The sequence below is a fragment of the Harpegnathos saltator genome, unplaced genomic scaffold (genome assembly GCF_003227715.2).
Source record: "Harpegnathos saltator strain DR-91 unplaced genomic scaffold, Hsal_v8.6 scaffold10, whole genome shotgun sequence".
Classification (NCBI taxonomy): domain Eukaryota; kingdom Metazoa; phylum Arthropoda; class Insecta; order Hymenoptera; family Formicidae; genus Harpegnathos; species Harpegnathos saltator.
Window position 1 is genome coordinate 1,332,125 of NW_020229873.1, and position 27,975 is coordinate 1,360,099.

Here is a 27,975-nt window from a genome sequence, read left to right on the forward strand (position 1 = left end):
TATTTACGCATCAACATATTATCTCCCGCGCGCGCACGATACCTCCATCCAGATATAAATAACCGTAATTAACCGTATCTGTGTGATGTACATTTGATATATATTTAGATAGCAGAGGTTGCGTAACGTAGATTGCGATTGAAGAAGAAACGATAAACGGAAAATAGATTATCAATCGCGTACGTAAATTTTCCGCTGTATATGGCCGGCGAGTTGAGACTCGTGAGATCAGTCGAGAGCAACTCTCGCTGTGACGTACGTCATCGTAATCCGAACGACTTGTTCTAAATTCGAACGCAGATACTTCAGTATTTCGTGCGTCTGTCGCGCTTCTTGCCGATCGAGATTAATTCTTGTTACAATACTCATCGCGGTGAATACATAATCGTCCATCGATTCGACTCGCACTCATCACATCGCACACACGTAACGTGCACACTCACACGCGCACGCATACAGACACGTAGGTTCACCACTTACTACGCGTACACGTACATCAATGTCCGTCTTGTGTCTTCATTAACTGATTTTACATGCACACATTCAAGCGGCAGGCTCTTACATGAACGCTCGTCCGGTCTGCGCTTCCGAGGGCGCGAGCGGAGGTCTCCTCCCGGATTTCCTTGCGATAACTCCTCTCGAAATTTTCGCCAGGTGCGAGAACGTACAGCATAAAGTTTCCTCTGTGCTTCGCGCGCGCACTCACCCTCCCTCACACACACACACACACACACACACACACACATACACACACATTCGTACACACAGGCGTACGCACAAATACGACCACACATATGCGAAATCTCTTCCGTGCCTGTTTATTTCTTTTTTGCAAGCGAGAGATCGCGTCAGGGATAGAATAAATATTGTATCCGTTTTACGCGAAAATCGCTCGCGGGAGTGACGCATACATTCGAAACGCGCGTCTGTAAATCTGAAGAGAGCAAGTGCCGTGACATAAAGACAGACGGAGGAAGAGAGGAAAGGAACGAGAGATTTCCGCAAACACGATTCGGCTTCAAAATTTTACCATCGCACTCGATATGTCGGACGTGAGAAAGGGAAACGACGTTAGCCGTGCAGAAATCGATGCGCATATGACGCGGGAGTTTCCGGTACTCGCGCGTATTCGCGATACAACGCAAATTTGATACTTTCGGTCACGGCACGCGTGGTACCCTCGTCGTGCGCGACAACTTGCGTCGTGTATGAACGCGACAGCAATTTTTGGTCCTTCTCGTGCGGAATAAATCTTGCCGAGAGTATCCAGTATTTCGCGGATAAATCCGCGGCCCGGATCTAGTATGTACATTGCAAGTACATTGTTGGACCAGCTGCTTGGGAGAATAATAACCGGCGAACCGAGCCAGAGCTCGTATTAGTGCATGGCGATTTTATTGACATCAAATTTCATTAAATACGCTCCAATATCGAAACGACGAATGCGTCGTTGTGATGCCGGACGCGTCGAACGCGCGTTTGCATCGAGCTAGACGTTTATTTGTTCCCCCCTCTCTCCTCTCTCTCTCTCTCTCTCTCTCTCTCTCTGTCTCTCTCTCGATATCCGTACGATCCTAGGTTGTATCGTAACCGATATCTGTTTTCTATTTTCGTTTGAATTTGAAAATATTTCATTCAGCCGCAATATCGCGCGCGCGCGCGCTTACGCGTTTTCTCCCCCGCGCTCTGCGATAAAATATGAATCTTCTTTACGAACGTCCCATACAACGCGTCCATATATTCACGTTTCATAAAACATACACCCGTATTTTTCCGTACGTGAGACGCGCAATGCGAAGGGATAAATAAGAAATCTCGCGTGTCTAATAAGCGATATTAAGAATACATTGGTACGCGAAGGTAAATCGTCATTAATGACTCCCTGGTTGCGTGTATCTCGCGTACTCGTTCGTGCGGAAAACCGTCGGACGAGAAGGAGGACAGAGAGGAAAAAACTTGGGCGCGTCTCGAGCCTCTCCTTGAAAATACCATCTCTTGATTTACAGACACGGGAGAAGTTTGCAATGAAAGAAGTAACTCTGAACTTAGGTTTAGGGTTTACTCGGTAAGAGAGGGTAAGTCGGGCGAGGAAGTAAGGCGGGAGGAAAACTCCGCCGGCGATGCATTATCGCGCGCAGAAAAACGGGTATATGTATATCTGTATTGCTATACTTGTAAATCACAACCAACGGAGTATCGGTTTACCAACTAGGTGTGTGTGTATATATATATATATATCTTTTTTTGTTAATTTATCATATGTATCCTTTTATACGAGTTATATCTTTATATCGAGCGACCAGGCTCGATCATAACGGGGAGACACTCACGCGCGTCACGAATCGTCTCGCGGCGTTCGTCCAGATGTGTCGTCTCGGGAACATCGTTGAAAATTACATTTTCTTTTTCCTTCTTTTCTCCCTTTTTTTTCTTCAAAACTCGTCCGTGTCATTACCAAAGAGAAGGGGGAGGGGGGTGAAGAGACCTCGTTCTCGACTCGGGTCCGGAACGGACGGAGTCGAGGTGCACGATTTATTAAATGAAACGAGCCGCGCGCCGATTCGCTGGACGCTCGTCGAGAATCGAATCGCCGATACGATTAATGTTAATACGATATAATATACAATATATATATATATATAATATAATATAATATCATATCATAAACTACGCATTTGAAATTCCTACCCAAAAGGATATCGATGTACGAGGAGCCCACCTAACGCCTTGTCCCACGCAAAAACGCGCAGTAACGCGAAACGAAAGAGAGAAGGACGATAACGATAATAATGATCACGATAACAACGATCGAAAGCGATGCCGAGGAATAGAAAGAATGCCCGAACACACGTCCCGTGTGTTAGCCCGAAGCGAAGCACGATATATAAGTACAACGTCACTTTGGCACTTATTATTAATATCCCCGCGAAAGTAATGCGAAGTAGCGCGTGTTTCCGAGATAACGCGGCGAAACAACGAGATAAATTGCGTCTCATATCGGAAAAAAGGGGACACATCGCGACCGAGATTAAAGTTCCGTCGAGTACGCCGCGAATACACGTTCGCACATTCGACAGGAGCGCCGATAAAATCAAACGTGCTGCGTCGACTGGTTTGCCCGCGCCTGGGGTGTACGGTATACATGTACGGCGTTCATGAAGGAGCACGAGAGTGCGAGAGAAAGAGAGAAATAGATCGAATTTCCATGATAATAAAACTCCGGTTTCGTACGTTTAGCAAATTCTTACGAGCCGACGCCTAAATTCCAACTGAATAATAAAAACGGGGCGGCGCGGCTCGGTGGGATAACGAAAGCGCCACCGGGGTGTTCCGGGGTGGTAGACGAGAGAAGTTGAGCTTTATGCAAATGGGATTTACGCGACGGTTTCGGCGAAGACATAATCCGAGGCTATCAGCTGCGCAAGTTCGAAACTGCTTGTAGCGTTTTACAGGACGTGAGACTTTCGAATAAGTAGAGGAAGAACAAGGGGGCGGAAAAAAGGGGGAAAAAGCAAGTTCGACACTTATCGAAAAAGATCGCGATCGAATCTCATGATGTTGTTGGTGGGGTTAATATTGGCTCCCTCGTCTCCTCTTTATCCCTTGGGTAGGAGGCAACGCTGCACCGTGGAGAGTTAATGTCTCGAGTAAAGAAATGTTCCCTATCCTAGTAATTAAAAATCTTATGTCGTCCGTAGCACGGCTACGAACGTGTTTCTCACAACCTTATCACAACCTTATTATAGAGTGCCCTGGTGACGAGGTCGAACCTACAGCGGGTCGTGTACGACCGTCTGCGCGATCTATGTTTCTCCCCTCCTTCCTTCGCATTACCCTACTACCCTAATCCATCGTTTGGCGCGGCACTCGAGGAGATGGCGGCTTCCCGCCGCCTGTTCCCTCATTTATTTATTTATTTATTTATTTATTTATTTCTTTAAAGATACTTTAAATTGTATTCTGGTCATATAAAGAGTACTTTGCGTATGTGTTACGGGTGTGTGTGTCACGTTAACGTGTAGAAATGTGTACATGTGTGTGTGTGTGTGTGTGTGTATAATACGTCTACATAATGTCTCAGCGCTATCGATATGTATTTCATCGAGAGAGCAGTAAGTACCCACTTCTGAATTTCACTCTTGAAAAGCGACCCTCAAGCGACCCTCAAGCGACCAGAGGAGAAGTTTCGACGAAGACAATCGAAACACTTTTGACCTGGGTTAGAGGGATATCACTTCAGGAAAATGAAAACATTCTTAAATAAACACTCAGTCTGTTTCACCTCTCTCTCTCTCTCTCTCTCTCTCTCTCTCTCTCTCTCTCTCTCTCTCTCTCTCTCTCTCTCTCTGTCTTTCGATTGCCGTAAGAAACGTCGTTATCGCGCAAAACTTTCAGCTACGAGGGATATAAATGTGGATTAACTGAAAATTTATCGTTCATTTTAAGCGAACCGTGCTTCCGTCGTAAGAGGGATAGAGAGCCGCGAGATGAAGTCGCCGAGATACATTTTGCGCGTGTTATATATATCGAATATTAAGAAATCGCGACGAGAACGAACAATCTAGCCAGACCGTCGGCGAAGAAAAAGCAGTGGAAGAAGCGCGAATAAATCTAGTCGTTATTAAAATACATGGCGTTAGCTTTGGGGCGTTATATAGCGTTGTGTGTGTTTGTGTATTTGTATGTGTGTGTGTGTGTGTGTGTGTGTGTGTGTGTGTCTGTGTGTGTGTGTATGTGTGTGACAGTATAATCTCGTGTTAACGCAAATATATCAGGAGGCGATTTAAAATGTGATTTTATACAATGTGCGGTCGCGATCGGACACGGCGCGCGAGATCACCGCAGCAGGTTTTGTTCACGAAACCATGTTTTATAAATAAACATCGCGTGCCGAGTAACGCAGTTATCGGCTCGCGGTGGTAGTGGTGACGATGATGAAGAGAAGCGAACGACGCCGCTTCTCCTTACGATAACGCTACACGCCCCGCGAATCGCGAGACTCTGTGGATCATTAATTATTCACAACCGTAATATTTGCGAGATCGACTTAACGATCGGCAGATACGTCTCTACCGGGTTTTAACCTAAGACTAACATGTACGCACGATTACTTCTCCGTTGTCGTTGATGAGAAAAGCACGTTCCCGCGTTCGCCCGACGCATTCGCCAACTCACTCGCCGACGTTAAAACGACGTGTTCGTCTTTCAAATCGCACACGTCGGCTCTTGCGGAGATCCGCATACTTCCTTTCCTCTCTCTCTCTCTCTCTCTCTCTCTCTCTCTCTCTCTCTCTCTCTCTCTCTCTCTCCCCCTCTCTCTCCCCCTCTCCCTCTCTCCCTCTCTCTTTCTCTCTCCACTTGTATTTACTCGGCAAACCGCGGAAGCGGAAAGTGCACGATCAAGTGTCGAATGTCGCGCGCGAGAGGAAAGAAAACGGTGGTTTCTGCTGATTAAGATAGAGGGAGAGAGAGAGAGAGAGAGAGGGAGGGAGAGAGAGAGAGAGAGTTTTCACTGATGACGAAATTAATTTTCATCGCGTTCCGCGAATATATGCTGGATTATGTGCTGATCGCGATAAATCGTATTTACAGGCTCTCGTGTCGCTAAATTCGATCGTTAATCACCTTCCGCGAGATTAATCTCGAGAAACCGTGGAACAGGGACTAGAGAGAAATTTCGTGCACGGCGCTGACGGAACGTCGCACGATAGCATTCGGTTGGAAGACAGCCGACGCGGACGCGGGAGAGCACAATTTCCTTTATCACTCCTGCGAAAAGTTTTCCCCCTCCAACTTTCTTCCTTTAAAGCTCCTAAAGAAGGAAGGGGCAGATTAGCGCCGGCTCCGGCCGCCAATCTTGATCGCACGCTGCGTGCACTTCTCATGGATGAGACCGCATCCACTTTCCCGGCGAGCACCTTTTTTAGGATCCTTAATAAATTTTCGCGAAAGTTCCGGCGCGATAAGAGTGCATGGCGCTCTTTTCACATGCAAGTCACAGCAATTCGTTACATCATCCCGGGAGAGATTGTCGAAATTTCTACGGTATACTTCATTTCCGAAATGAGAACAGACGTGAGGAAAAGAGTTTCCTGCTTCCGTTCTTTTTTAGAAAAAATTCATAATGACTGATAGTTATTGCATTTTGAGCGCAAGGAAGAAGCTTGCTTCGCGGAAAATTGCGGACATTTGAAAAATTTCCTAAATCCAACTTGTTTTATCGTCTCTCGGGTCGATCTCGTTAATTGGAAAAAGAATTCTCCGACGTGGACGAAGATCCGGAATTTTTCCCCATTGTTAGCTCGTTAAGACTTCAAGATTTATCGTCTCAGTCAGGTTCGCGCGCGAAATTTTCCTTCCTCATAATCGCGCTTGGCGCTGGAGCGGCGCTCGCGTTATTACTACTTCCTCTCCGATGGAAGAAATTATGGGCATGTTGTTGTCGGTCGGACACAAATATAATTGCTCACGCTTCTCAAGAGGCTCGATATCTTAATTAAAACACGCAGTCGAAAATAAATTATCATTGCGAGACGGTGAGCAGTCTCGACGGCAGGAATAATCTCTCTCTCTCTCTCTCTCTCTCTCTCTCACTCTCTCTCTCTCTCTCTCACTCTCACTCTCTCTCTCTCTCTCTCTCTCTCTCTCTTTCTCTCTCTCTCTCTGGCCATTGAAACAATAATAAGTCCCGCCAATTTACGGGATCCGCTAACTTACTTGCCGGTTCACTTCCTCGCCCCGAGACGCGACGCTTCCTTGTTCCGTCGTTTACTCGTCGTAATTCGTCTTTGTGCCGTCCGCATTAAGGTCTCACCACTGAAACGTAACGAGAGCTGCGTGATCGGAGCGAGGCGAGGGGCATAGAAATTGCCATTAATTGCGTCACTGTGAACACGAGCGTGAATGTGCGAGCGATGGGCGACGCGCTTTTCCCTGGACGAAGAACTTATTTAACGATCTCTTTCCGTCAGCTCAGCAGATCCGCCGGCAAGAGACTCCGCGAGTGTGGAATAAAAGAATCGGGTGACGAAGACACGCGGCACACCACAGACCAGCCGATCGAAGCCGCGAGATTCCGCACCGTTGCTGCTGCTGCTGCTGTTGCTGCTGCTCGGCGAGGAGAAGGACGCGACGCGACGTTGCGAGACGACCGCTCTCGTTCGAGTCGCACAAGAGAATCCTCGTGTGGAGGACGAGCTGACCGAGGGACGCTGGTCGGCCTGTTTCCCTTTCTCTCCCGGAAGCGGAAGAGGAGAACCCTCAGCGGATTCGCAGCAGCCGCCTGAATGCTCTCCTGTAGTCGAGGTTGAAGATCGTGTAGATGAGGGGATTGAGAGCGCTGTTGACGTAACCGAGCCACGTGATGAAGTATACCATCCTGTCCGACGGACAGCACGCCGGGCAGAACGGCACGATGACGTACATGAGGAAGAAGGGCAGCCAGCAGACGACGAACACGCCCATGATGACGCCGAGGGTCCTCGCGGCGCGCCTCTCCTTCGACAGCGAAATCCTCTGGCGCTCCTCGATGAACTGGTAGACGGTCGAGGTGGCGGCGGCGACGCCGGCGTTACCGCCTCGCCTGGAGGACGTGCCGGTGACACTGGCACCGCCGCCTATCGTCACCTCGGTCGGCTCGTCGTCGATCAACGACGGTTTCGCCTGCAGACGCGGCGTCGAGCGCTCGTTGTGATTCGTCTCCGAGCTCACGGACTCCTCGGCGTCGTCGGTTTCGCGATGCCTGGTCGACTGCACCGGGCCGAGTCTGCTTTGTCGCGCCCGCTCGCGTAGCCTCCTGCGCGTCGCCAGGAAGATCTCCAGGTAGACCAGACTCATCAGCAACAACGGTATGAAGAAGGAGCCCAAGGACGAGTATATGACGTAGCCCTGGCGCCTGGTGAGCTGACACGGCGTGCCCGGCTCCAGTTCCTCCGGCCAGTCGTTCCAACCGGCCAACGGCGGCGAGCTGATCGCACCCGAGAGGATCCACACACCGGCGATCGTCGCCAGCACGCGCTTGAGGGTGCGCTTCTGCGCGTAGTTAATCGGATCGGTGATCGCCCAGTAGCGGTCGAGCGCGATCGCGCACAGGTTGAGGATGCTGGCGGTGCAGCAGAGCACGTCGCACGTCAACCACAGCTTGCACAGATGGATGCCGAAGATCCACTTGCCCAGCAAGAGGTAGGCTACGTTGAACGGCATGACGAGCAGCGCCACCGCGAGGTCCGCCACCGCCAATGAGACGATGAAGAAGTTCTGGACGATGCGGAGCGGCCGGTACGTGAAGACGCTCAGGATTACCAGCGCGTTGCCGAACACCGTCGCCAGCACGAGGAAGCCCAGGGTCAACAGGGCCGCCGCCGCCTCCCACGTCGGCAGATTCGAGCCGGTCTCCTCTTCCGGGACGCCGCAGCCACCCACCTCGTAGTCCTCCGACATCGTGCCGCTGGACTCGCCGCTCGAGTTCATGTCGTCCGGGCTCTCCTCTGCAAAGCCAAGTCGTTTATCATCGACGCGCGCGCGCACGCGATCGTCAGTCAACGGTGAGTCGACTTTTACCACGCTTTGTTCGCTTTTTATTTCTCCCTCTTCCCCTGTCAGTATCTATGATATTCGTCGATTCGACCGTGATATCGAGGTACCCGTAGCTCGGTCTGTTTTTCTTTATTAAACCCGCGACAATGAATCCGGCGAATCCAATGAGTATGTGGAAAAACGTTTGTGCGATTCGAGCAACGTTCAAAGAACGTCGTTTGAGCGGACCCATGATACGAGTCCCGCACGACTTCGCGGCTGTCCTCGTTGCGCGTTTCAGGGCAATACGATCGTGACGACGAGACGAAACGTCGCGTCGTCGGGAACGAATATTAATGTGAGCACCGTTCCACCGCAGCGGGCAGCCGCATGTGGCGGAAATATATTCACCTGGCCAATTCGCTTATTTCAAGCCAAACTTCGCGACGTCGATTTACCGATAAGGAAAGAGTCAGGATTTAAGTCAGAACCATCCAGTATTGCGCCACTATAAAGAGACACACGCCCGCTGAGTGTGTGTGCGTGCACGTGAAAGCGATTTAAAAGTTTCAAGGAGCCCGCAATTTCTTCGTGAGCGAGCCGCACTCGCGAACGCGAATTCAAGTAATTTCCTGAGGACCGATCGATCACGGCTGATCAGGACGGCTTCGGACGAAATATTTCGTGGCGACAATCTCGTCATCTCGTAGGTTGTCGCTTCCTCGCTGATGGTCATCCTCGCTAATTGCATTATTTTTTTCTCATTTCCAACAATTGTTCTTCCATCAGCAAAATTAAGAGAGAGGGAGGGAAAGAGAGAAATTCCATAAAAAAGAAAAATAGTTCGCGAAACGCTGCAAGGTGAAAAAAATTCCCGTTCTTCCGCGGTCGCGTCTAATGAATAATTTCTGCACGGGTTCCTTCGTGCAATCGCGACAAAGATGCACTCGCGTCATTCGCTGACGATGACAATTCACCGGTGGCCGGCTAATAAATGACGGCACGGTCGCGGCGTTAAACGATCATCGAAATGATTCATGAAGGCGACGTGTTATACGACTACTCGGGGGATAATAGGTAGAAATTATAAATGTCGCCGGTGAGCATCGTGACGTCAAGTCACCTCCCGCGGTTTCTCTCTGTCCTCCTCTCCGACGACAATGACGACGACGTGCTATAAATCATCGTGCAGTGTCGTAGATTGCGGCACACATATTCGGCCGCGCACGCAGGCGCTATTATTTTCCGCACGGGGAAACGAGTTTCCCCGCGAGTTTCCATTTTCGCGCAACGACTCGATCGCGCGCGTCCGCAACTTTGTCACGCTCCAGGCGCTGGGAACGTCGTCGATAAAGGCGATACACGGCGGTCTTTAACGATACGCGTGCATAGAGTACGCAGCTTCGCTGCGGAGCGACGAAACGGTCAAGCGGCGACAAAACAACACCGGGCGATAACGAGCAAAGACTTTCCGCACTTTCCGACCTTTCAGACACGTGCTTTCGCGCGAGTCGTTGAGACTGCGCGCCTTTCCCCGATATCGCGCTCTTAAAGAAAGAAGTCAAGCCTGACTCGGCGAAAGCTTCAGAGAAGCTCCGAGTGTTTCCAGGCGGGACAGTCGCGATCGTGAGTCAAAAGCGTTATTTCGCCTTGGGATCTCTTTCGCTCTTGCGCAATTACCGCCTGGAAATCCGGGAAAACGTCGCACCCTCGAGCAACTCCGTTCTAATATTTACCGCTCGTCGTGTCAAAATCGTCGGGTACTTAATCATCCTCGTGCGAGGTCTCGCGTCTTCTGTCTCTCCCTCCGTCGCCGTCTGTCCCTCTCGCTCTCTCCGTTCCTCTCTGTCTCTCCGCGCCGACTAATTTGTGAAGCGCGAGTGGAACTGTCAAACTTCATTATTACACGCGCTTGCCTACAAGGCAAATGTTGGTTCACTTAATTCCGAAAGGAGCTGTGACAGCGAACAGAAGGAGAGGACTCTCGTCTCGGAGCTTTCTCTCTCTCTCTCTCTCTCTCTCTCTCTCCTTGGCAGCCTGGCGAATCGCGCGAGACGCGAAACGCGAAAAAATTCATTCATCGCGACAGGATGTTAATCGCTGGGGAAAGCAGGAGGAGAATTGGCGCAACCTCAATCTCAGGGTATCAGCCGGATAAGTGTCGTCGTCCGGGGGTTGCTGCCAAAGCAGCAGCCGCCGTCGTGGCGCGCCACTATCGAGTCGCGTTTGATTAAAGCGATCGTGAGGGAACTTTCGCGGCGACAACGTAACGTCCTCGTCGTCGTCGTCGACGACGTCGTCAGAGTTGTGAGAGTTCTCGATTCGGTGAGGTTATTCCGATCAAGCCCGGCAAAGGAGAGTTCGTTCCTTTTCGCTGGAGCATCTCGTATTCGTCGGCGAGCGGGACAGCACGAGAGGGAGAGAAACGCCGTCGTTCGCTTCCAGGTAGACATTATTGCGCTCCATTTAGCCGCGCGCGGGGCCACACGACTGATTAGCTGAATTCGGGCTCAAGAGTTATTAATAAACAGCAGCGCGAATAACAAACGCGGCGGATTAACACGAGAGGCGGCGTTAGTCAGGCGTGCAGTCGGGCGTTATTCACGTTCGCGCTCGCATATAAGCGCGCGCACACACACACACACACACACAAATTCTATATCCTTCGCACACGCAACGTCGCGCTTTACCTTCCAAGAAACCGCCCGGTAACATTGAAACTTCGCGCGTAATGGTTAACGCGCGAAACTTATTAATCATCACGCGACTGCAGGCCGCCGAGTCTCCGGCGGATGTTCACGGCGAGTTCGCCACGCGACTTCCTCGCGGACGCGCAACGCGAACTCGCCGCGGCGAGGTGAATTTTCATCGGTTTTTCCGGCGCAGCCGAGAACGTCGTTCCGCCGCGTCGCCGCGCCGATGAGACTCACCGGTGGATCGTGCCGTTGGAGGTTTTCGCGAAAAAGGAAGAGAAAACGGGATGGTGGGCGGGGAGAAGGGGGGAACGAAGTTACTTGTCGCTAACACACACAGGGTCGAACGTCGACGTGCGCGTCCCTGGTAATTTTATTATAAACTCCATCGCCCCGCTCCGGAGGGGAGTTCGTACCTCTAACCGAATGAACAAGCCGAACGCGTTTAAAAAATTGTCAACTTCTCGTGACGAAACATGGCTGACAAGCCGGGCTGACGGACGAATTCGACGGGACGTTTTCGACGGGATGAAAGCCAAGAGGGCGGTCGCTATTCTCCGCTCGGAATTTCGCAAGGCGCGTGAACCTGCACCGAGAATCGGGCTGTACGTTTTTCGTCGGTATCACGTCACGTGAGATCAATTTCATGCAAATCGATAAATTCTCTTCTACGTGCCGCGACGCGGCGCGATATAGCGTTTACGTGACGCCCCGGCGCGGCGGCCTTCTATGCGATCTTCGCGCACGAATCCGAGTGCGAGCGTCGAGAACGGGCGCGTTTCGACTGGGAATCTTGCGTCCTCGAATCGCGCGATTATATACGTTTTCGCCACATTTCGGGATCGATTGCGCGCCGGACTGTATCGCCGGAATGCTTTCTCGCGCACGCGACGGACGAATCCCAGCGAGGAATAATTATTCGACACACACACACACACACACACGCACGCACGCACGCACGCACGCACGCACGCACGCACGCACGCACGCACGCACGCACGCACGCACGCACGCACGCACGCACGCACGCACGCACGCACGCACGCACGCACGCACGCACGCACGCACGCACGCACGCACGCACGCACGCACGCACGCACGCACGCACGCACGCACGCATACACACACACACACACACACACATACTCGCGCGCGCGCTGCTTCGTCCGGATTTCTCGGCCATTTCTTCTTCTTTTTCTTTGCCGATTGTGTCGACAAAGCAATCGTTTTGTTCGGCTGTTTCGCGGCATAGTTTGCTCCGATCTGTAATAATTAATGAGGAGAGGAAAGTAGAGGAGGAAAAAGAAAGCAGGTAAAACACTGCGTCGCGACGAAACAAGGAAAAAGAAAAGAAGTAGTTGGCTAACGAACCGCCAAACTCTTTTCGATCCTTTTCGTCGCTGTTCTATTGCGAACTTTCAGTTGTGCTTAAGCTTATAATTAATGACCGAAGGAAAAGGGAAGAGAAGGAGCAGAGTTATATCGCCGGCAGAGGGTGACATCGCGACAAAAAACAAATACGAAGTAGAAGATAGTTTCGCGAAGCGAACTTGTTGATCCGGTGTCACTCTATTACGAAATTTCAGTAGCTTAAGCTTATAACCGGAATATCTCAATTAAAGTACGTCAGTTGCGGCAACTCCGTTGTTTCCGAGTTTTGATTAGAACAGGAAGTGCAATCGATTCCACTTCCAAAGTCCGCTTCGAATAACATTCCCGACCCGTTGCACTGTTGGCCGGTCTGCCGGTTGACGGTTCTCCCTTGTAAATTGCTCATTGTTTATCTAAACTAAATGAGAATTCTTCGTCCATACAACCGACTGTGTCCAGCTCCCGCCGTTCCTAATGTTTTCTCTGTATTATTCCGCGCGACTCACCGGAGCAGTTTCTCTTATATAAAAAAAACACGGGTATAAACCGCCGGGCGGTTTTTCTTGCGCATCCTACGCTAATGTGTGGCACTTTTCCTCTGTTTCTGTTTCCTTTACGACGAGCATAAAATGATGACACGGTCCCCGCCTGCGTTGGGGGATCTCCACTTTTGTCGTATTTCCAACATTAAAAACGCAATCGCGACATCTCTCCGCTCGCGGAACATGCACCACATGCATAATCGACGACGACGACGAGGTCAAGCCCGTCGCGGATTCGGTGTGTAAAACAATTGCGGATGGATAATAACGTTAGAATATAGGCGAGCGTATCAGCATGCGTCAGCGGCTTCATTAGCAAATCGAAGCGCTCTCGACGTGAGCATTTCGATAGCGTACGATGCGTTAACCGCGGTCGAGCTCCGCGCTGCGTCTCTGTCTCCTAATGGCGATCAATGGGGTGCAATTGGCATGAACGCGAAAGGGTACTTGTCGAATATTTGGGAACTATACGCCGTCCGTAAGCGGGAATCGGGCCACTGCTCAGAGATTCGCGCCCTACGTCGGGGATGTTCCTCGGTAAGAACGTTTTCTCCGGATGGAACAACCCGGAGGGAAATTGTAATTGTAAAACTCGCCGGGAAATTTCGAAATATTTCCGGGAGCAGTCGATCTCTCTCTCTCTCTCTCTCTCTCTCTCTCTTTCCTCTAGCAAATGTTGTACGATTCGGGGAATTTCAATTTTTATCGCGACGGACGTAAAATAATCCATGCATGCGAGCTCGAGCTCGCCGTAATACGGCGGCCGGTTGCACGGGAATTAATTTTTCAGCGAACGTCATATTATCGCGCAATCTTTCGTGCCCGATTCGTGAAAATTGAAAAGCACCGACGATTTCATAGCGACTGCCTATTGACCGCCCGCATGGTTGATTGAAGGCATATTCGACATTTTACCTCGCTAAATATCGTCCCTTCGTTGCCGAACCGTTGATTTGCGGCATCAATATTTGTAGTATACTTGGAATAACGAGAGCTTTGTTTGCCCGCAAATATTGTAACGTGATTAAAATCGTCGAGCACATGACGCATTCGAGTCTCGCCCGGCGGTGCCCCGCCTCTTCCCCGTTAATAAACGAAACGTTCTCCAATCTCTTCGTCTTCGATCGTGCGCCGTGGACACGAAACACGAGCGCGATATTGGACGACCCTGCACACGCGATACAAAGAAATCACCGTCGATTGTGCTCATTGCAAACAAAATTAAGGTGCAATTGGCTCGGGCAGTGAGCCAGAAGCCTGGGAGAAAGTTTCCGGCGGAGTACTCTAAAATAATTGGAATTCTCTCCGCCCAGTCGTTGCCTTAATTTCTCCTCTCTCCGCACGTTACGCGTCGTCTCGCCGACGCGTAACGACAATCGACTCGTCACGTTACAATGCACGATCGCGAATTTTCGTGATTCCAGCTGCGGAGGACTCACTCGTCAAAATCCGGAGCCACGCGTCTCCCGTCTCTTCCTTTTGTCGCGAGACCGTCAGAGATACATGGCGCGTCACATTTTGATTCCCCTCGTCTCGCTTACGACGATCGACGAGCGGCCGGCTGATTCCAGCAAGGATCGCGGCATGAGTCGGTCATCGGCTCCCGCAGATTATTGCACCATCTGCAAGCACAGAAGAAGAGAGACGCGCGATCATTGCGTTCCGGACTTTTAATTCGAATGGATATTCGTCGAAATGAATTTCGCCGTCGAAGGAATGTTTTAATCTCCGCACATAGCATAACGAGCGAGCGAGCGAGGAAGAAAGAAAGGGTGAGAAAGCTCTCTTTTCTTTTCCCTCGATAAACAAAGATCCTGGCTCATTGCGAAATATCCGAATTTAAGTTTAATTCGCGATCGCTCCTGAATCTCATTTCATCGCGAGTCACCGATTTTTGCAGCATTGTCACAATTCCTCTCGCTCTTTGTGCACACGTGTAAACGTACATGTATGCGTGGACGCGTGTAAACAAATAACAATAGAGGGATCCTCGGCTACTGTAATATTCGCACGAACGCAATAAAGTGGAACGCGTAAATACGCAGCAAATGCTGCATCGAAAAGTTTGCCCAATCTTTTTTCACCGTGGACGCGAAAGGATTTTACCGTAGTCAGGATGAGAGAAAATTTAATTCGGGACTTAACCCAGTTTCGCAAGAATGTGCGCGAGAGACGCCCCGTACACACATTTATATATTATATACACGTGTGCGTGCACATATGTATATATATTTATGTGTATGTATGGCTTGTGCTTATGTGACAGAGATACTTCGCGATAGCAAACTTACATATATCGTGAAAGCGAATAGCGGAAGTGGCAAATAGCGTCGCAACGGGGCTCTAATCAGATTCAGATGTGGGCTTCCATGCCATTTTGTAAATTCCTCGGGAATGCGCGGAGTGATAAAAGTTCCGCGCGGATCTCGCGGGCAGTAAAAGCCACATCGCTTCGGCGAAGTTGCAACATCGAGAAAAGAAACGGAGGAGATTCGGCGCCGTGAAATTCGAGCACCATAAATTAAAAGGAGAAAATTGCATCGCTTGTGCGCGGTAACAGAAAACAAAGAGAAAAAAGAGAAGGGCATCGCGAAAATAGCCGTATACTCGCGCTTCCCAACTTCGCGGCCGCGCGCGTCCGATATATTTAGAAAGCGTTTCTCGGTACTTTGTTTTCTCGCGGGAGCAAAAAGTTATCTCTTTACTTTAGTGTATAGTGACGGCTTGCGCGCAACGGACATCGAGAAGAGAACTAAGAAATGGGAGCGCTGAAAAATTACGCTTAGCGTGCTAAACGAGTGCTTACGCTAACATTCGTGACCGTCGTAATCGAATAAATTAAAGAACGCAGCTATTTTTCCGCGAAAATAACAGCGAGCGTCTCGGCGTGGTTGTAACGTTAACGGCTGCCTGAAGGAAGTCGTCGTTCCCTCTCCCTTTCTCCCTCCCTCTGTCTCTCTCTCTCTCTCTCTCTCTCTCTCTCTCTCTCTCTCTCTCTCTCTCTCTCTCTCTCTCTCTCTCTCTCTCTCTCTCTCTCTCTCTCTCTCTCTCTCTCTCAGTACACACAATGAGGGCTTTTCCATGAGCGACAATAGTTGTCTTTATCGAATTGAAAAGGGTTAAATCAACGCGCTGCGGCGCGTACGACGTTTTATTCCGTACGCGGCGGAACTTCCACTTTGAAAATGTTCGATTTTCCAAAAGGAGGACAAACGTCTGCGCGCATGAGGGACAAGGATAGACAAGAGATAGGTAGAGGAAGAGAAGGAGATTTAAATTGCATGACATCGGGACAGCACTGTCACTACCAAGTTCCCTCCATCGCGAAATGAAATTTCGAAGCTGAAACTCGACAAAGTATAGAAATGTACTTATAACAGACGTCGAATCTACTCGAGAGTGGCAGGAAGTGCGTATAAACGACGGATGAGAGACGTATCGCGCAGAGTATTTCTCAATCATGAGTTCTCGAGAAATACAATTTGAGTGAGGATTTAAATTTCGCTCGTAGACGACTCGGCTCTCTTTCTCTTTTTCCGCGACGGAGAACGTATTATATGTCGCTTTATTTAAAAAGTCTCTTTTAAGCGAAGCTTACACGCGGTGAACTGCACCGAGTATAAGAGTGGAGTATAAGAGGAAATTAATGAAGAAGTATGAGGGAGAAACGTAACGAGGAGAAAACAAACGGGAGAACAGAAAGAAAAGGTGAGAGAGAGAGAGAGAGAGAGGAACGCGGCTACTGCCGCGGGAATATATGCGAACGCGAAAAGGTATGTGCTCTTCTCGAAAAAACATATACATGTCCATATTGTTCCCGTCATAAATTCGTATCCTATTTACTATTCCAACAGCATCTCGAACTCCGTGCTCGACTGGCACCATCGATTCCCACGGGTCTCGCTTCTCAGTCGAATTTGCTCGTAAACGTGCGCGAGAGAGATCGCGGAGTGACGATTGACCTGTACCGAAATTTGCAATATACTTCAGACGCACGCGACAGCATCGCGGTCTCCTCGTCGAGGGCGGAGGTTAAGTGGATTGAACGTGTAAAGAGCGAGCGAGAATGAGAGAAAGGGAGAGACGAGGCGTTGTTATTTACTGTACGTGCATTTACCGTTAGGCTGAAAAGACTACGGTTCAGTCTTCAGCTTTTGCTCGAAGCTCGAAAAAGTAACGTGATTTCGGACAAAAAGCCTTTTCCGCACCACCTTAAATGTTCCTACGACTTTGGACAGCGCAAGAAACACCTCCCGCTGAAAAATACATTATAGCTTTGAGCTTGGGACAAAAGGCTGAAAGCTTACTGCATCCATTGTGTTTTCGGTCGTAGACGCTTACACGTTCGCTTTATTCGGACACTTTCTTACAGTCTCCGAATAGCCAGCCTCCGTCGAGCCTCGAGAGTCCTAAGATTAAAGATGTTCTCGCGTATATACCCTAATCGATTCGTCATGGCGCGCTACTTTGATGATAAAGCAATCGCAGTCCCGTTAACTTACCGCCGTCGAGCATTTCATTATCCGCTATGTGCCACTTGCAGAGAGGAAAGTGTAAGGTTCTTTCTAATTACCTATCCTCGAAGAATGGTTCGCAATTCCGAAGTTCGAAGGAGTCTCGGAGTCTCTTTTGTGAATTCACTCGTCCTGCTCCTTCTCTCGATAATAGTCCTTTCTTTCCAGTATGATAGGTTTCAATAGACTAAATGAATGGAAAGAAACGAGAGATCAATCGCGTTAGAACTATAGTCATTTCCGGCGTATCAATTATACTTTTCACGGCTCTCCAGCAAAAATTAACGCAGCAGAAGCACGCCGTAAAACCGTTATCGCCGTCATTATATGTAACGATTAATACTCATCACAGAATTCACTCTTCTGGCGATGATAACTTCACCGTAAGTTTATGGCCAATATCAAACGCTTTCTCCTACGTGCGTTGTGCGTTCGACGATCGCGATTTAATATCTTTTGCATGGAGATCCGAATATTTGGAAGATATAGACATATACGCTCGCTTAATCGCTCTTAAATCAACTGTAAGCTACATCCCCCGGCAAATCGGCGGCCGCCGTCGTACCGAATTTATTTCGCCTTTACTAGGAAACGAGCTTTACATAATAAAGCGACGAATCGGACGCAATATTATAATATATCGTGCACCGCGTACAACTACACGAACACTCCGCCGTTGTCGTCGTGCATTTCCTCCCGTCGGATTTTTCGCCGATAGATCCCATCCACTTTCGTTTCCGCGCCGCGTCGCGGTCGCGGTCGCGGTGGAAAATTGCTGTTCACTCTGAGGAAGCTTATTTCGCTGATCTATCCTCCAGCCCGGTACACAAAGGTTGCGACGACGTAAGCAGCCGCTCGTTTTCATAAATTTAAATATCCCGCGCGCGGATCTGGTCGAATTAACCGCGAGATACGGTATCTCGCGGTACGAGGAGGTATTTCATGTTTCGTAAGCACGCCCGAGAGCGCGTGAGTGTATTTCCTTCCTAGTTTTTCCTCTGGACGCGCGACCGCCAGCGGGAACTTCGTCCCGCAGGTGCGAAATTTTTCCTTCTCCCCCTCACCTCCTCCCTCGGGAATTAATTGTCCGAAAGTTAATTGTAACGAACGTTCCCGCGTAACAACGGAAAACGGTAGCCGCGGAAATCGAGCGGCCGCCGGGACTCTGCCGTGCATGTACGTGGCCGGTGTATTAATGTTATTATTACCGCCATTATTATTATGCGACGCAGTCGTTATATCAAACGCGCCACTAATTTACATACTCGTGCGTCGGATATTCTCTCTCTCTCTCTCTCTCTCTCTCTCTCTCTCTCTCTCTCTCTCTCTCGTTACAGCCGCGTTTTGCCGCACGAGACCGCGCTGGAAGATAATAGCCGGCCGCGAATAACTGGCCGGGACGGAAGTTACCTTCGATTCCGCCACCACAGCGTCTCCGCTCAATCGCCGGAGACGGAGTTTTACCATATAATACCACCAGCTCGTGCGTCGATAGCGACGCAGCTTCGACTTTCGTCGTGAACTTCGTGAAGCACTTTAATCCCCGAAGAACTTCATTCTTCGTCGACGGAGTTGTCCCAAGTTACCGCGGCGTGTATCTCGGCGGAAGCGGGTCATTAGAGACGTTTTGCAAAGTATAAGATTCCGCACACGATTGAATCGACGACACGTACCCACGCGAGACCTCGACAACGATGTCGCATACACGGCTTTTGTGCAGCAGTGAATTTCGAACAAAGAGGCGCACGGAGTGTGAACAGAAAAGGACAAATTCGCCGACGTATCGGCAAGACGAATGACTCGTCCTCTAAAATATTCCGTCCCCGTATATTCAGTCTCACGAATTGTTCATATCGCTCGGCGTGTATTCTCTATATAAATCGGCGCGGTGCGATATCACACAGAGAGTGTCTCTTTAGCGCGCGCACCTGAAGAATTCGAGGCGCACCGCAATGCCGGCGCGCGGCGATTTCGCGAAAAGAGGACAATCAGTGAAAAGAGCAGGGAAGAACGGAGGACAGAGCTGGAGAGAAAGACATAGAGGGAGTATTCTCCCATTTCGAGTTCCGATGGACTAGTTACAAAGCTCACGGCGGTTTCATCGCTCTCATGGCGACAAAAGTACGCAGAAGCCGGGCCGCGCGTTACGCGAACTACCTCACACTTTTATCGCTTCTCGTATACTCCGCTATGCTCCACCACCCAACCCTGTTTGCCTTCCTCTCATTTGCATGTATCCGTTACGGTGGCCACGACGATCGCGAATACAATGCTTTGTTATTGCTGAGGGTGGCGCGAAAATTGACGCAACGCTCACGCGTGCGGGTCACCTGCGAGCGCCGCTTCGCGAGTGTGAGCTTGCTCGTGGCTCTTGCGGCTAATTACACGTTTAACTTGATTCGCGCACCGGCTCGGCGCCGGGATCGGCTCCGAGAATTTGCCGGCTATTTAGCGCATTTCACAATGCCGGTGTAATTAGCCGAAATGAAAGTCGCACGCGCGCGCGAAATATTAACTGTCCCTCTCCCTTTGTCTCTCTACCTCCCTCGCTCTACCCTTCTCCTTCAGGGTATCTGCGATATGTCGCGCGTGAAACGATTCGTGGATATTTATGAAAGGATAACAAGTCGCCGTGAATTACCGACCGGGACTCTTATTATGCGCGCTCGCGTCAATTAAAACGTCGTCGGAATTTCAACGCGAATTTCAGCAAAATTCCAACAAAGTTGCCCTTTATAGCAGTAAAGAGATGCGACACGCCATCGAAAGCGATAGAGAGAGAGAGAGAGAGAGAGAATTTTCGCGAATATATGTATACATATGCGCACGACGATTGACAGAGAACGAACTAAATAGTTTCCATCGAGTTCACGAATTTTTCGACAAATTGCGTGCAACTTTCGGCGATACGTGTTTACGGGTAATTTACCGAAAACTCGCGCGTGTATATTAACCGCCGTATTAGTCTTTAACTGAAACTGAATATTCGAAACCCATTCGATTCAACACGTTTATTGTTTGCGATAATTAACGGCGAACTCGCAAGCGGCGGAGGCGGAGAGGAGGCGGAGGAGAAAAGAGGAGAAAGTAACAATATCGGAGCTGCCGAAGAAGAGATATATAATATCGCTTCTCGTTCAATTAGATCCTGCGAATCTGGCCAAGGATTTCTTCTCCGTCTGCCGACATTTGTTGGCCGTATATCTTCACGCGAGGAGGAGAGTACGGAGTCCTCTCGCGCGGCGAGAACGAGACACAGAGTATCTCGCGATCACGAAACGGCGGGCGGCGTGGAGGTGCGTGGACAAATTAATCGAGAACAATGAGGAATCCATCGTCGACGGCTGACGAGGCTAGGCGGACACCGCCAAGTGTCCGCCGTTGAAAAAGCAATTCGGGCTCCATTACTGTGCGATGAGCTCGAATGCCAAAGGCTCGTATGACACACAGGCACGCATACACACGTACACACACACACACACACACTTGTATAGAAGATTCACACAAAGAAACCGAGTCACGAGTACCCGATATGGGGCGGGATTCTCATTGCTCTCAATTACGCAAAAATGTTCTCCAGCGGTCTCTTTTTACGTATGCAGATATAATGGCCGTGGCGCATAAACGAGCGTGCCCGGAAAATCTAGCCGGGATCAAGCGCCATTGAACATACTCAACGTATATAGCGAGCGATGATTGCACATGCTTCCAATATTTACTGGAAATTTAACTCTCGACTGAACGCAAATAGCATCGCCGCATTGTTTGCACGCACAAAGTTACATTAATACGGTCATCGAGAGTGTAATCGATGGAGTTAAGCCGCTCCTCTCGTCTCGTGATCTCTCTCTCTCTCTCTCTCTCTCTCTCTGCCTCCTTCCTCTCTCTTTTTCTCTCTCTATCTATCTATCTCTCTACCCATCTTGCTACCCATCCCCCTGCCTCTCTGCCTCGCCCTGCCTTTCCATTTCGCCACGTACAGTTCAGCATCCGTCCGATATCTCGTCCGCGTCTCCCGCAATCATCGTGGTCAAGAATTTATCGCATCACGACGTTCAATAATTCCCGCGACGGCAGAAAGCGCGCTCTCCTGCGCGAGATGTTTATTTCGTTAGTCGAAAAATTATTCAGCCCGAAGAAGTCGACCGCGCGAAGGAGAGCGACGAGCGTCGAGCGGCGCAATTAATTTCCGCGGTTATTGGCTCTCCTCTTGTTTTTCCGTAAATATCGCACGCCGCTACGTCTGTCTCGAGCATATTTCACAGCTCGCTTTTCCCCGATCGAATTAACGTTATTATCGCGTCGTTGTGCTGCTCCGTTAATATCCGCATTAATATTGCGAAATGAAAAAAAGTGAACGTTGGCGTTTATCGAGTGGCCGCTGACTTACGAGCGGAGTGATGCATTGCGTACTACGTGGACGTTATAACACCGTTTCTCGAGCGGGCACGGGACACCGCCAATTTAGGACATTGGGATGACCCTGTATGTGTGTGCGTGTGTGTATGTGTGTGGTGAATTATCATTCGTCGCATCCGAAATCTTTTGATTTGAATTACCATTGATGATTGGTGCGTATATGCACATGAATGTGCATGTTTGTGCAGCACGCGGATCCACTTGTCTGCGGAATCGTACGTAACGCGAAACTTTTCCTCCCGCCTGCCGTCTCGCGCGCGCGGTTCTTGACATTTCCATTCCACAGCGGTGGATAACGATGGATAAACGCGAACGCGACTCTTCGCGAGCCAGCGATGCGATTGATCTCCTCGCGCATTAAGTGATTTTTTTCTCTCTCTCTCTCTCTCTCTCTCTCTCTCTCTCTCTCGTTCTTTTCTTCTCGTTTCTGTAGTTTGTCCTTTGTGCTCGACAGGTACCACGCGAGAGTAATTTTTTTCTAATTTCAGTTTACGTAACGTCACGTACGGGGACAGCGCGCGGTGCTGCGCGCTTATTGATCTCCGTGCCTGTATGAATTATGCCGCGTGTGAGTTTCTTTTAACTCTTCACCGGTACTTCGACCGACGCTAATGACGAGTTAACGAAACGAAATTTTCGATACGCCGCTGTCGGCGATGATAGACAAAGCGTACGGGAGAGAAAGAGAGAGAGAGAGAGAGAGGAGGGGAAGCTGCAAACGAGGGCAATTTTATATATAATCTCGATAAGCAAGAAGTCGCTTTAATTTCTGGCAGAATGCATACATTAAATTCGACGACGACGAACCATCATCGCATTACGTACAATAATTTTCATTTATCAGCGGTATTAACTCGCGCCGCACTCGTACGTATATTCGTATTCGCCGTAGCCGAAGTGGTGGTAGTGGTGATAATAGTAGTAGTGGGAGATTATTCGTACGGAAGAGATCCCGTACGAGTACAATGGACGACTCACTTCCGGTCAATCTACTACTATCGTCCTATATATCGCCGCGCATCGGCACTTTCGGCAATTTGAAAGAACATTCCTGATTGATCGCGACAGTCAAGCTCTCTTCCTCTCTCTTTTTCGGTGACAGGCAACCAATGCGAGAAGTTCTGTGAAAAAGGTCCCATTTTTTTTTCTTTTTCTCGTGAAATTCCTCTCCTACGGTAATTTGCTTCGAGCGAGGGACGCAATCCGTAATTTTGTCTCACATTACTCGTCACGCCGTGAATAAGTTTCTTTCTCATGCGTAAGTGAATTTCTAGAACGCGTTGGCAAACTTCAATTTTCGGCCCGTGCGAATTAATAATCGGTCGGAAAATTCCAGAAATTCGCACGGAAGAGAAGGAAAATCGTTCGAAAATACGTGACATGTTCCGATTAAATTACACGTTGCAGTTCGTTAATAAAGTTCGACAGGGAAAAAGAGACAGGGACAATGAGAGAGAAAGAGGGGGAGAAGGATGAAATGATAGCATATTTTCCGAAATTATTTTATCAACATCACACGTGCGCCAAGATGGATTATCCGTGTCCGACGCAAAAGCTGAAGATTTTCCAGCCAATTGTTGCTCCCGAGCAAGATTTGATTATCATAATCTCGCGAAAGAGCAAATTTCTGCGGAAGCAGCATATTTAATTAATTTACTTTCGCGCGGAGCTTCGTGCCAAGGGTTTATTTCCCATCAGTACGAGTCAGCTGGCGACTGTCCGTGATCGAAAAACCATAACGAACAATCGGATTCGCGGATCCGATCAACTACAAATTACGATCCACCGATCCCTCCCGCGGAAATCTGCCCCCGATTTCTCCTCGCCAAGGACCGAAAACAATGACGGCAACGATTTTAAAGAAACGACTCGCCGAGCGATATTTACGCGTCTCCGGCGGGTGCTCCTACACGATCAGTTATTTATAAAGCCATTCACGATAATCAATAACCTATGCCTCTTTCCTGTGCGGCGAAAATTCACTAACGTTACCGGCGCACGTCGAGCATCTCCGTCGCTATGGAGCTATGCGCGCGCGCACACCTCGTCATTGTGACGGACCTAAAAAAACCGTGGCCGCAATCGAAGCTGGGCTTAGGGAAATAGATTTTTTTCGCGATTGTAATCGCCTGCAAATCCGCAAGCTTTGAGTTATTTAACTGACACGCACGCACGCACGCACGCACGCACGCACGCACGTACGTGCGCGTGTGTGCATAGCGTGTATAAAAATAATTTCACGCACATGCAGACCGCCTACGCGAGGATTTGTAAACAACCATAGTGGAATAACGTCGATCCACAGGGTTCGAAAGGGGAAAAAGGATGGTAAGTTGTGGAGAGAGCAACGCGAGGCATCTTGCGAAAATGTTTATACGCGAACGTAACACGCTCGAGACGAGAGAGAGAGAGAGAGAGAGAGAGAGAGAGAGATCCACCGGCGAATTCGGAACGATTTCGGACGATTTCCGGTCGATGTTAAAAATCGTTTGGTGTCGTTTCAATAGAAATATATTTTAATATACGCGCTCTCACGGCAACCGCGATGTATGGTATATGCAAAAAGTGAAGAAAAATATGTCGGATACAAAATGCTAAACCGCGCGCAAAATATACGACTGAATGATGTAAATGTACGTAAAGTTGTAGAAATATCGAAATCCAATTTTCGTAACAAATTTACCGATACTTTTCAATTGCACGTGTATATAATATCCGCGTATGCTCACGTAGATGTGCATGTTCGTGTCCGTTGTACACACATTTCCGATTGCGCATATTATGATATTTTCTAGTTAACGCCGGCACTTCTCTCTCATTGGTTCGAAATGTTTTTTAACTACTACACACGCGGGGCTTCAGGATTGAGATGTTTTTGCGAAATGTCAGCAACGGCAACAGGAACGAACATCCGACAGCATATCGTGGTAAACACGCGCGAGAGAAAGAAGTAGGGAAGGAAAAAACTAACGAACGAAGGACACGTTTCGCGCTCGAGGGCAGCAAATATTTTATAAGTGCAAGTGATCCAGTTTTGTATATCTTCGCCATTAATAAAGCCGGGCGCACGGTTTATCGCGATCCTGTCGCTGCACGAATAAATCCACGACGATGCTCGTTACGAGAATGTAAACGCACGGCTCGTTATAGCAAGTTTGGCGATATATTTTCGTGTTACAATCTACTCGAGACGCGTGCTCGCTCTCGCTTTCCTCTCTCTCTCTCTCTCTCTCTCTCTCTCTCTCTCTCTCTCTCTCTCTCTCTCTCTCCTCTTCCTTCTCCGTTGTTTCTCCTCCTTTCCTTTTCCCGACTTTTCCCACAGGACAACGTCGAAAAAATATTTAACGAACAACATCGCGCGAATCACCGGTCGAAGAGCCGAAGGCCATTCCATGGCCCAATAAAGCCTGGCCGCAGATGTGATCTAATTGTTTGCACCGTTTGCCTAGAAGAACACCTCCACTGGTCGCGCTCTAACTGTTGTAAAAGCTCTCGCGAGACACGTAACGCTTCCGTCCCGAGTGGATGCTCGAAACACGCGTAACTCCCGTAACATTCGCCAAGTCAAACGGTTGTTTCGATGATTACGACGACTGGTGAGGAGAGGAGGAGGTAAGGAGAAAGAGAGAATGTAGAGGATTTCCATACGGGAATCTACGTGATCGCGGATTCGTCGAGTGAAGAATTCATCTTCTGGGAGGTGAACGCGATAAGTCAACTTGTATCCGATCGTGCGCGAAAAGTACACCGATGAAGGCCGCCGGCTGTGCTCGGAGAGAGCGGCTCCGAGACACTCAAGGCGAATCTCGCGATTCGAGCAAGTATCGACGACGGAATTTTCTTCCGAATCACGGCTACTTCCTGCAGCTGATGGGGAAGTAGCGTCGCGAAACTCGAGTCGAGCAAGTTGGATCGAGGAAGCGTGCCGCTGCAATCGATCCTCAATCATCGTATCCTCCGGAAGAGCGCGAGTCCGAGCACGATCGCTCTTCAGCAACGAGCAAAGTATACCAATTTATAGCGAACGTTTGAAGTCGAGGATACAGATCGTCGACGGCGGGATCGCGCGCTATCCCCGGGGAAATAATGGGGCAAATTACGAGAGGATGAGAGAGGACTCGTTTTCTCTCACTCGCTATCTACCTATCCATCTACCTACCTACTAACTGACTCCATGCAACTTATCCTCTCTCTCTCTCTCTCTCTCTCTCTCTCTCTCTCTCTCTCTCTCTCTCTCTCTCTCTCTCTCTCTCCCTCTCTCTTTCACTCTCACTCTCACTCTCATTCTCTCTACCCCTCGTATCAGAAGCGATCAGACCGAAGTTGGCGACGAAACCCATCGAAACTCGCGGGAATACGCGTCTTGATGGTGTACGATACACCTCTATTCCCCGATGCGAGCGTCTCGATCGATCACGAAGAGTATCGAAAATCCTGTCAGGGAATCCGCTGAGATAGCGGCCGCAGGAGGCACTCCGCAACTTTCCAAAAGCATGCATCACGGCGGAAGGGATCGCTCGCTCGAGGGTTTGCACGCTCTCTCTCTCTCTCTCTCTCTCTCTCTCTCTCGTGGAGCACGCGTTTCTTATGTTGTTCGCAACATGTTTGCATTATATATGCGCGCAACTATATGTGCAACCAAAAACCAAGACGGACCTCCTCGCCGGAGACCGAGGGCTCTCTCTCTCTCTCTCTCTCTCTCTCTCTCTCTCTCTCTCTCTCTCTCTCTCTCTCTCTCTCTCTCTCTCTCTCTCTTTCTCTCACCCTTGCAAATGCACCCCCGATCGTCGTGGTTCCGCGCTTGCGAGTTCTCTCACCCCTAAGCACGAACTTTCGCGAGGGACTTCCGCGTCGTGGACGCGGACGATCGTCGTGGTTCGCGCTTCACCGCGACGATGATCTCTCTATCGTTCGCTCTACTCTCTCTCTCTCTCTCTCTCTCTCTCTCTCTCTCTCTCGCTCGCTCTCGCTCTCTTTCTCGCGTACCTGAGATCGGTCGATCGGTGGCGCAGGGCGCGGCGGCATGATCCCGTCGCAGCGCGGCGCCGTTCGACGAGCACTGAGCAGCTATTCTGCGCCAACCCGGTTGCGTCGACGTCGAAAAGACGCGGACGTTCTCTCTCTACTCCGCCAACCCTTCCGTCCCTAACGCTGTGTCGCGCCTTCTTTCTCGTATCGGTCGCTGTTCGCGCGACGCACCCTCTCGCTCTCGCTCGCGACCCGCAGCCTCCCTCGATCCTCCTCCCACTCGCGAGTGCTCTCCCACGCTCCCTCCCGACAACTGACGGTGCCGCCGCCACCCCCGCCCGATATTGCCCCTCGTTTGAGCGGTCCGCGCTCTGCGCAGGCTTCCGTCGAACGCGAGAGATTGCTCTCTCTTGCTCCGCGAGAGTGGAGAAAGGTGGCAAAAGGGAGAGTGAGAGCGGGGAGAGAAGAAGAAAAGAGAGAAGAAAAGGAGGGAGAGAGAGAGAGACATTCAGCGGAAAGAGTAAAAACGGGATAGTTAAAGAGACTAGCACACCTCGGACCGGTAGACATCGAAGGGGATGCTGTGCACGCGAGGGTTGAGAGAGAGAGAGAGAGAGAGAGAAAGGGGAGGCATTTTATAAAATGCATCGCGCACCTTGCTCCAGCGCCGCTTGACAGCTGTCTTTCTTCTTTTCTTTCTCTTTTCCTCCTTCTCCCTCCCCCCTCTCTTTCTCTCTCTCTCTCTCTCTCTCTCTCTCTCTCTCTCTCTCTCTCTCTCTCTCCCTCTATCGTTCTGTTCTCTTCCGCTTTTGCACCATACGATATCATTCCGTCGGCGCAGAAACTCCTCGTCGGATGTCGTTAACCTCATGCCCGGCTGCCCGATCGCTTTTTCTCTTCGGCGGCTCGCTTTTTGTTCACCGTCGCGGTGTGTTGCACCGCGGTTTAACAGCG

The 27,975-nt window shown here is 49.8% G+C and overlaps 2 protein-coding genes across 7 annotated transcripts in view; one reads left to right on the plus strand and one right to left on the minus strand.

Annotated features, from left to right (window-relative positions):
• Positions 1-6,646: 6,646 nt before the first annotated feature.
• On the minus strand, positions 6,647-27,478 carry Oct-TyrR (Octopamine-Tyramine receptor). Of its 4 annotated transcripts, XM_025297623.1 has the most exons (4): positions 27,040-27,477; positions 17,694-17,821; positions 14,560-14,742; positions 6,647-8,486 (listed from the first exon to the last, which is right to left on the minus strand). In XM_025297623.1, the coding sequence occupies exon 4, from the start codon at positions 8,467-8,469 to the stop codon at positions 7,261-7,263; it is 1,209 nt and encodes a 402-aa protein (XP_025153408.1). In that variant the 5' UTR covers positions 8,470-8,486; positions 14,560-14,742; positions 17,694-17,821; positions 27,040-27,477; the 3' UTR covers positions 6,647-7,260. The 4 variants fall into 4 exon arrangements, with proteins under 4 accessions (XP_025153408.1, XP_011151038.1, XP_025153420.1 ...); XM_011152736.3 differs by lacking the exon at positions 17,694-17,821; XM_025297635.1 differs by lacking the exons at positions 17,694-17,821; positions 27,040-27,477 and adding an exon at positions 17,238-17,668.
• The window catches only part of P5CS (Delta[1]-pyrroline-5-carboxylate synthase), a 37,300-nt gene continuing 17,749 nt past the window's right edge, over positions 8,425-27,975 (plus strand). For all 3 annotated transcript variants that reach the window (XM_025297608.1, XM_011152733.3, XM_025297609.1), the window contains exon 1: positions 8,425-8,543. The gene's annotated coding sequence lies outside the window, so the exon portion shown is untranslated. The remainder of the gene's footprint in view (positions 8,544-27,975) is intronic.

Coding starts and splice junctions, on each gene's coding strand:
- Oct-TyrR (XM_025297636.1), bottom strand. CDS start 8,469: ATGAACTCGAGCGGCGAGTCCAGCGGCACGATGTCGGAGGACTACGAG.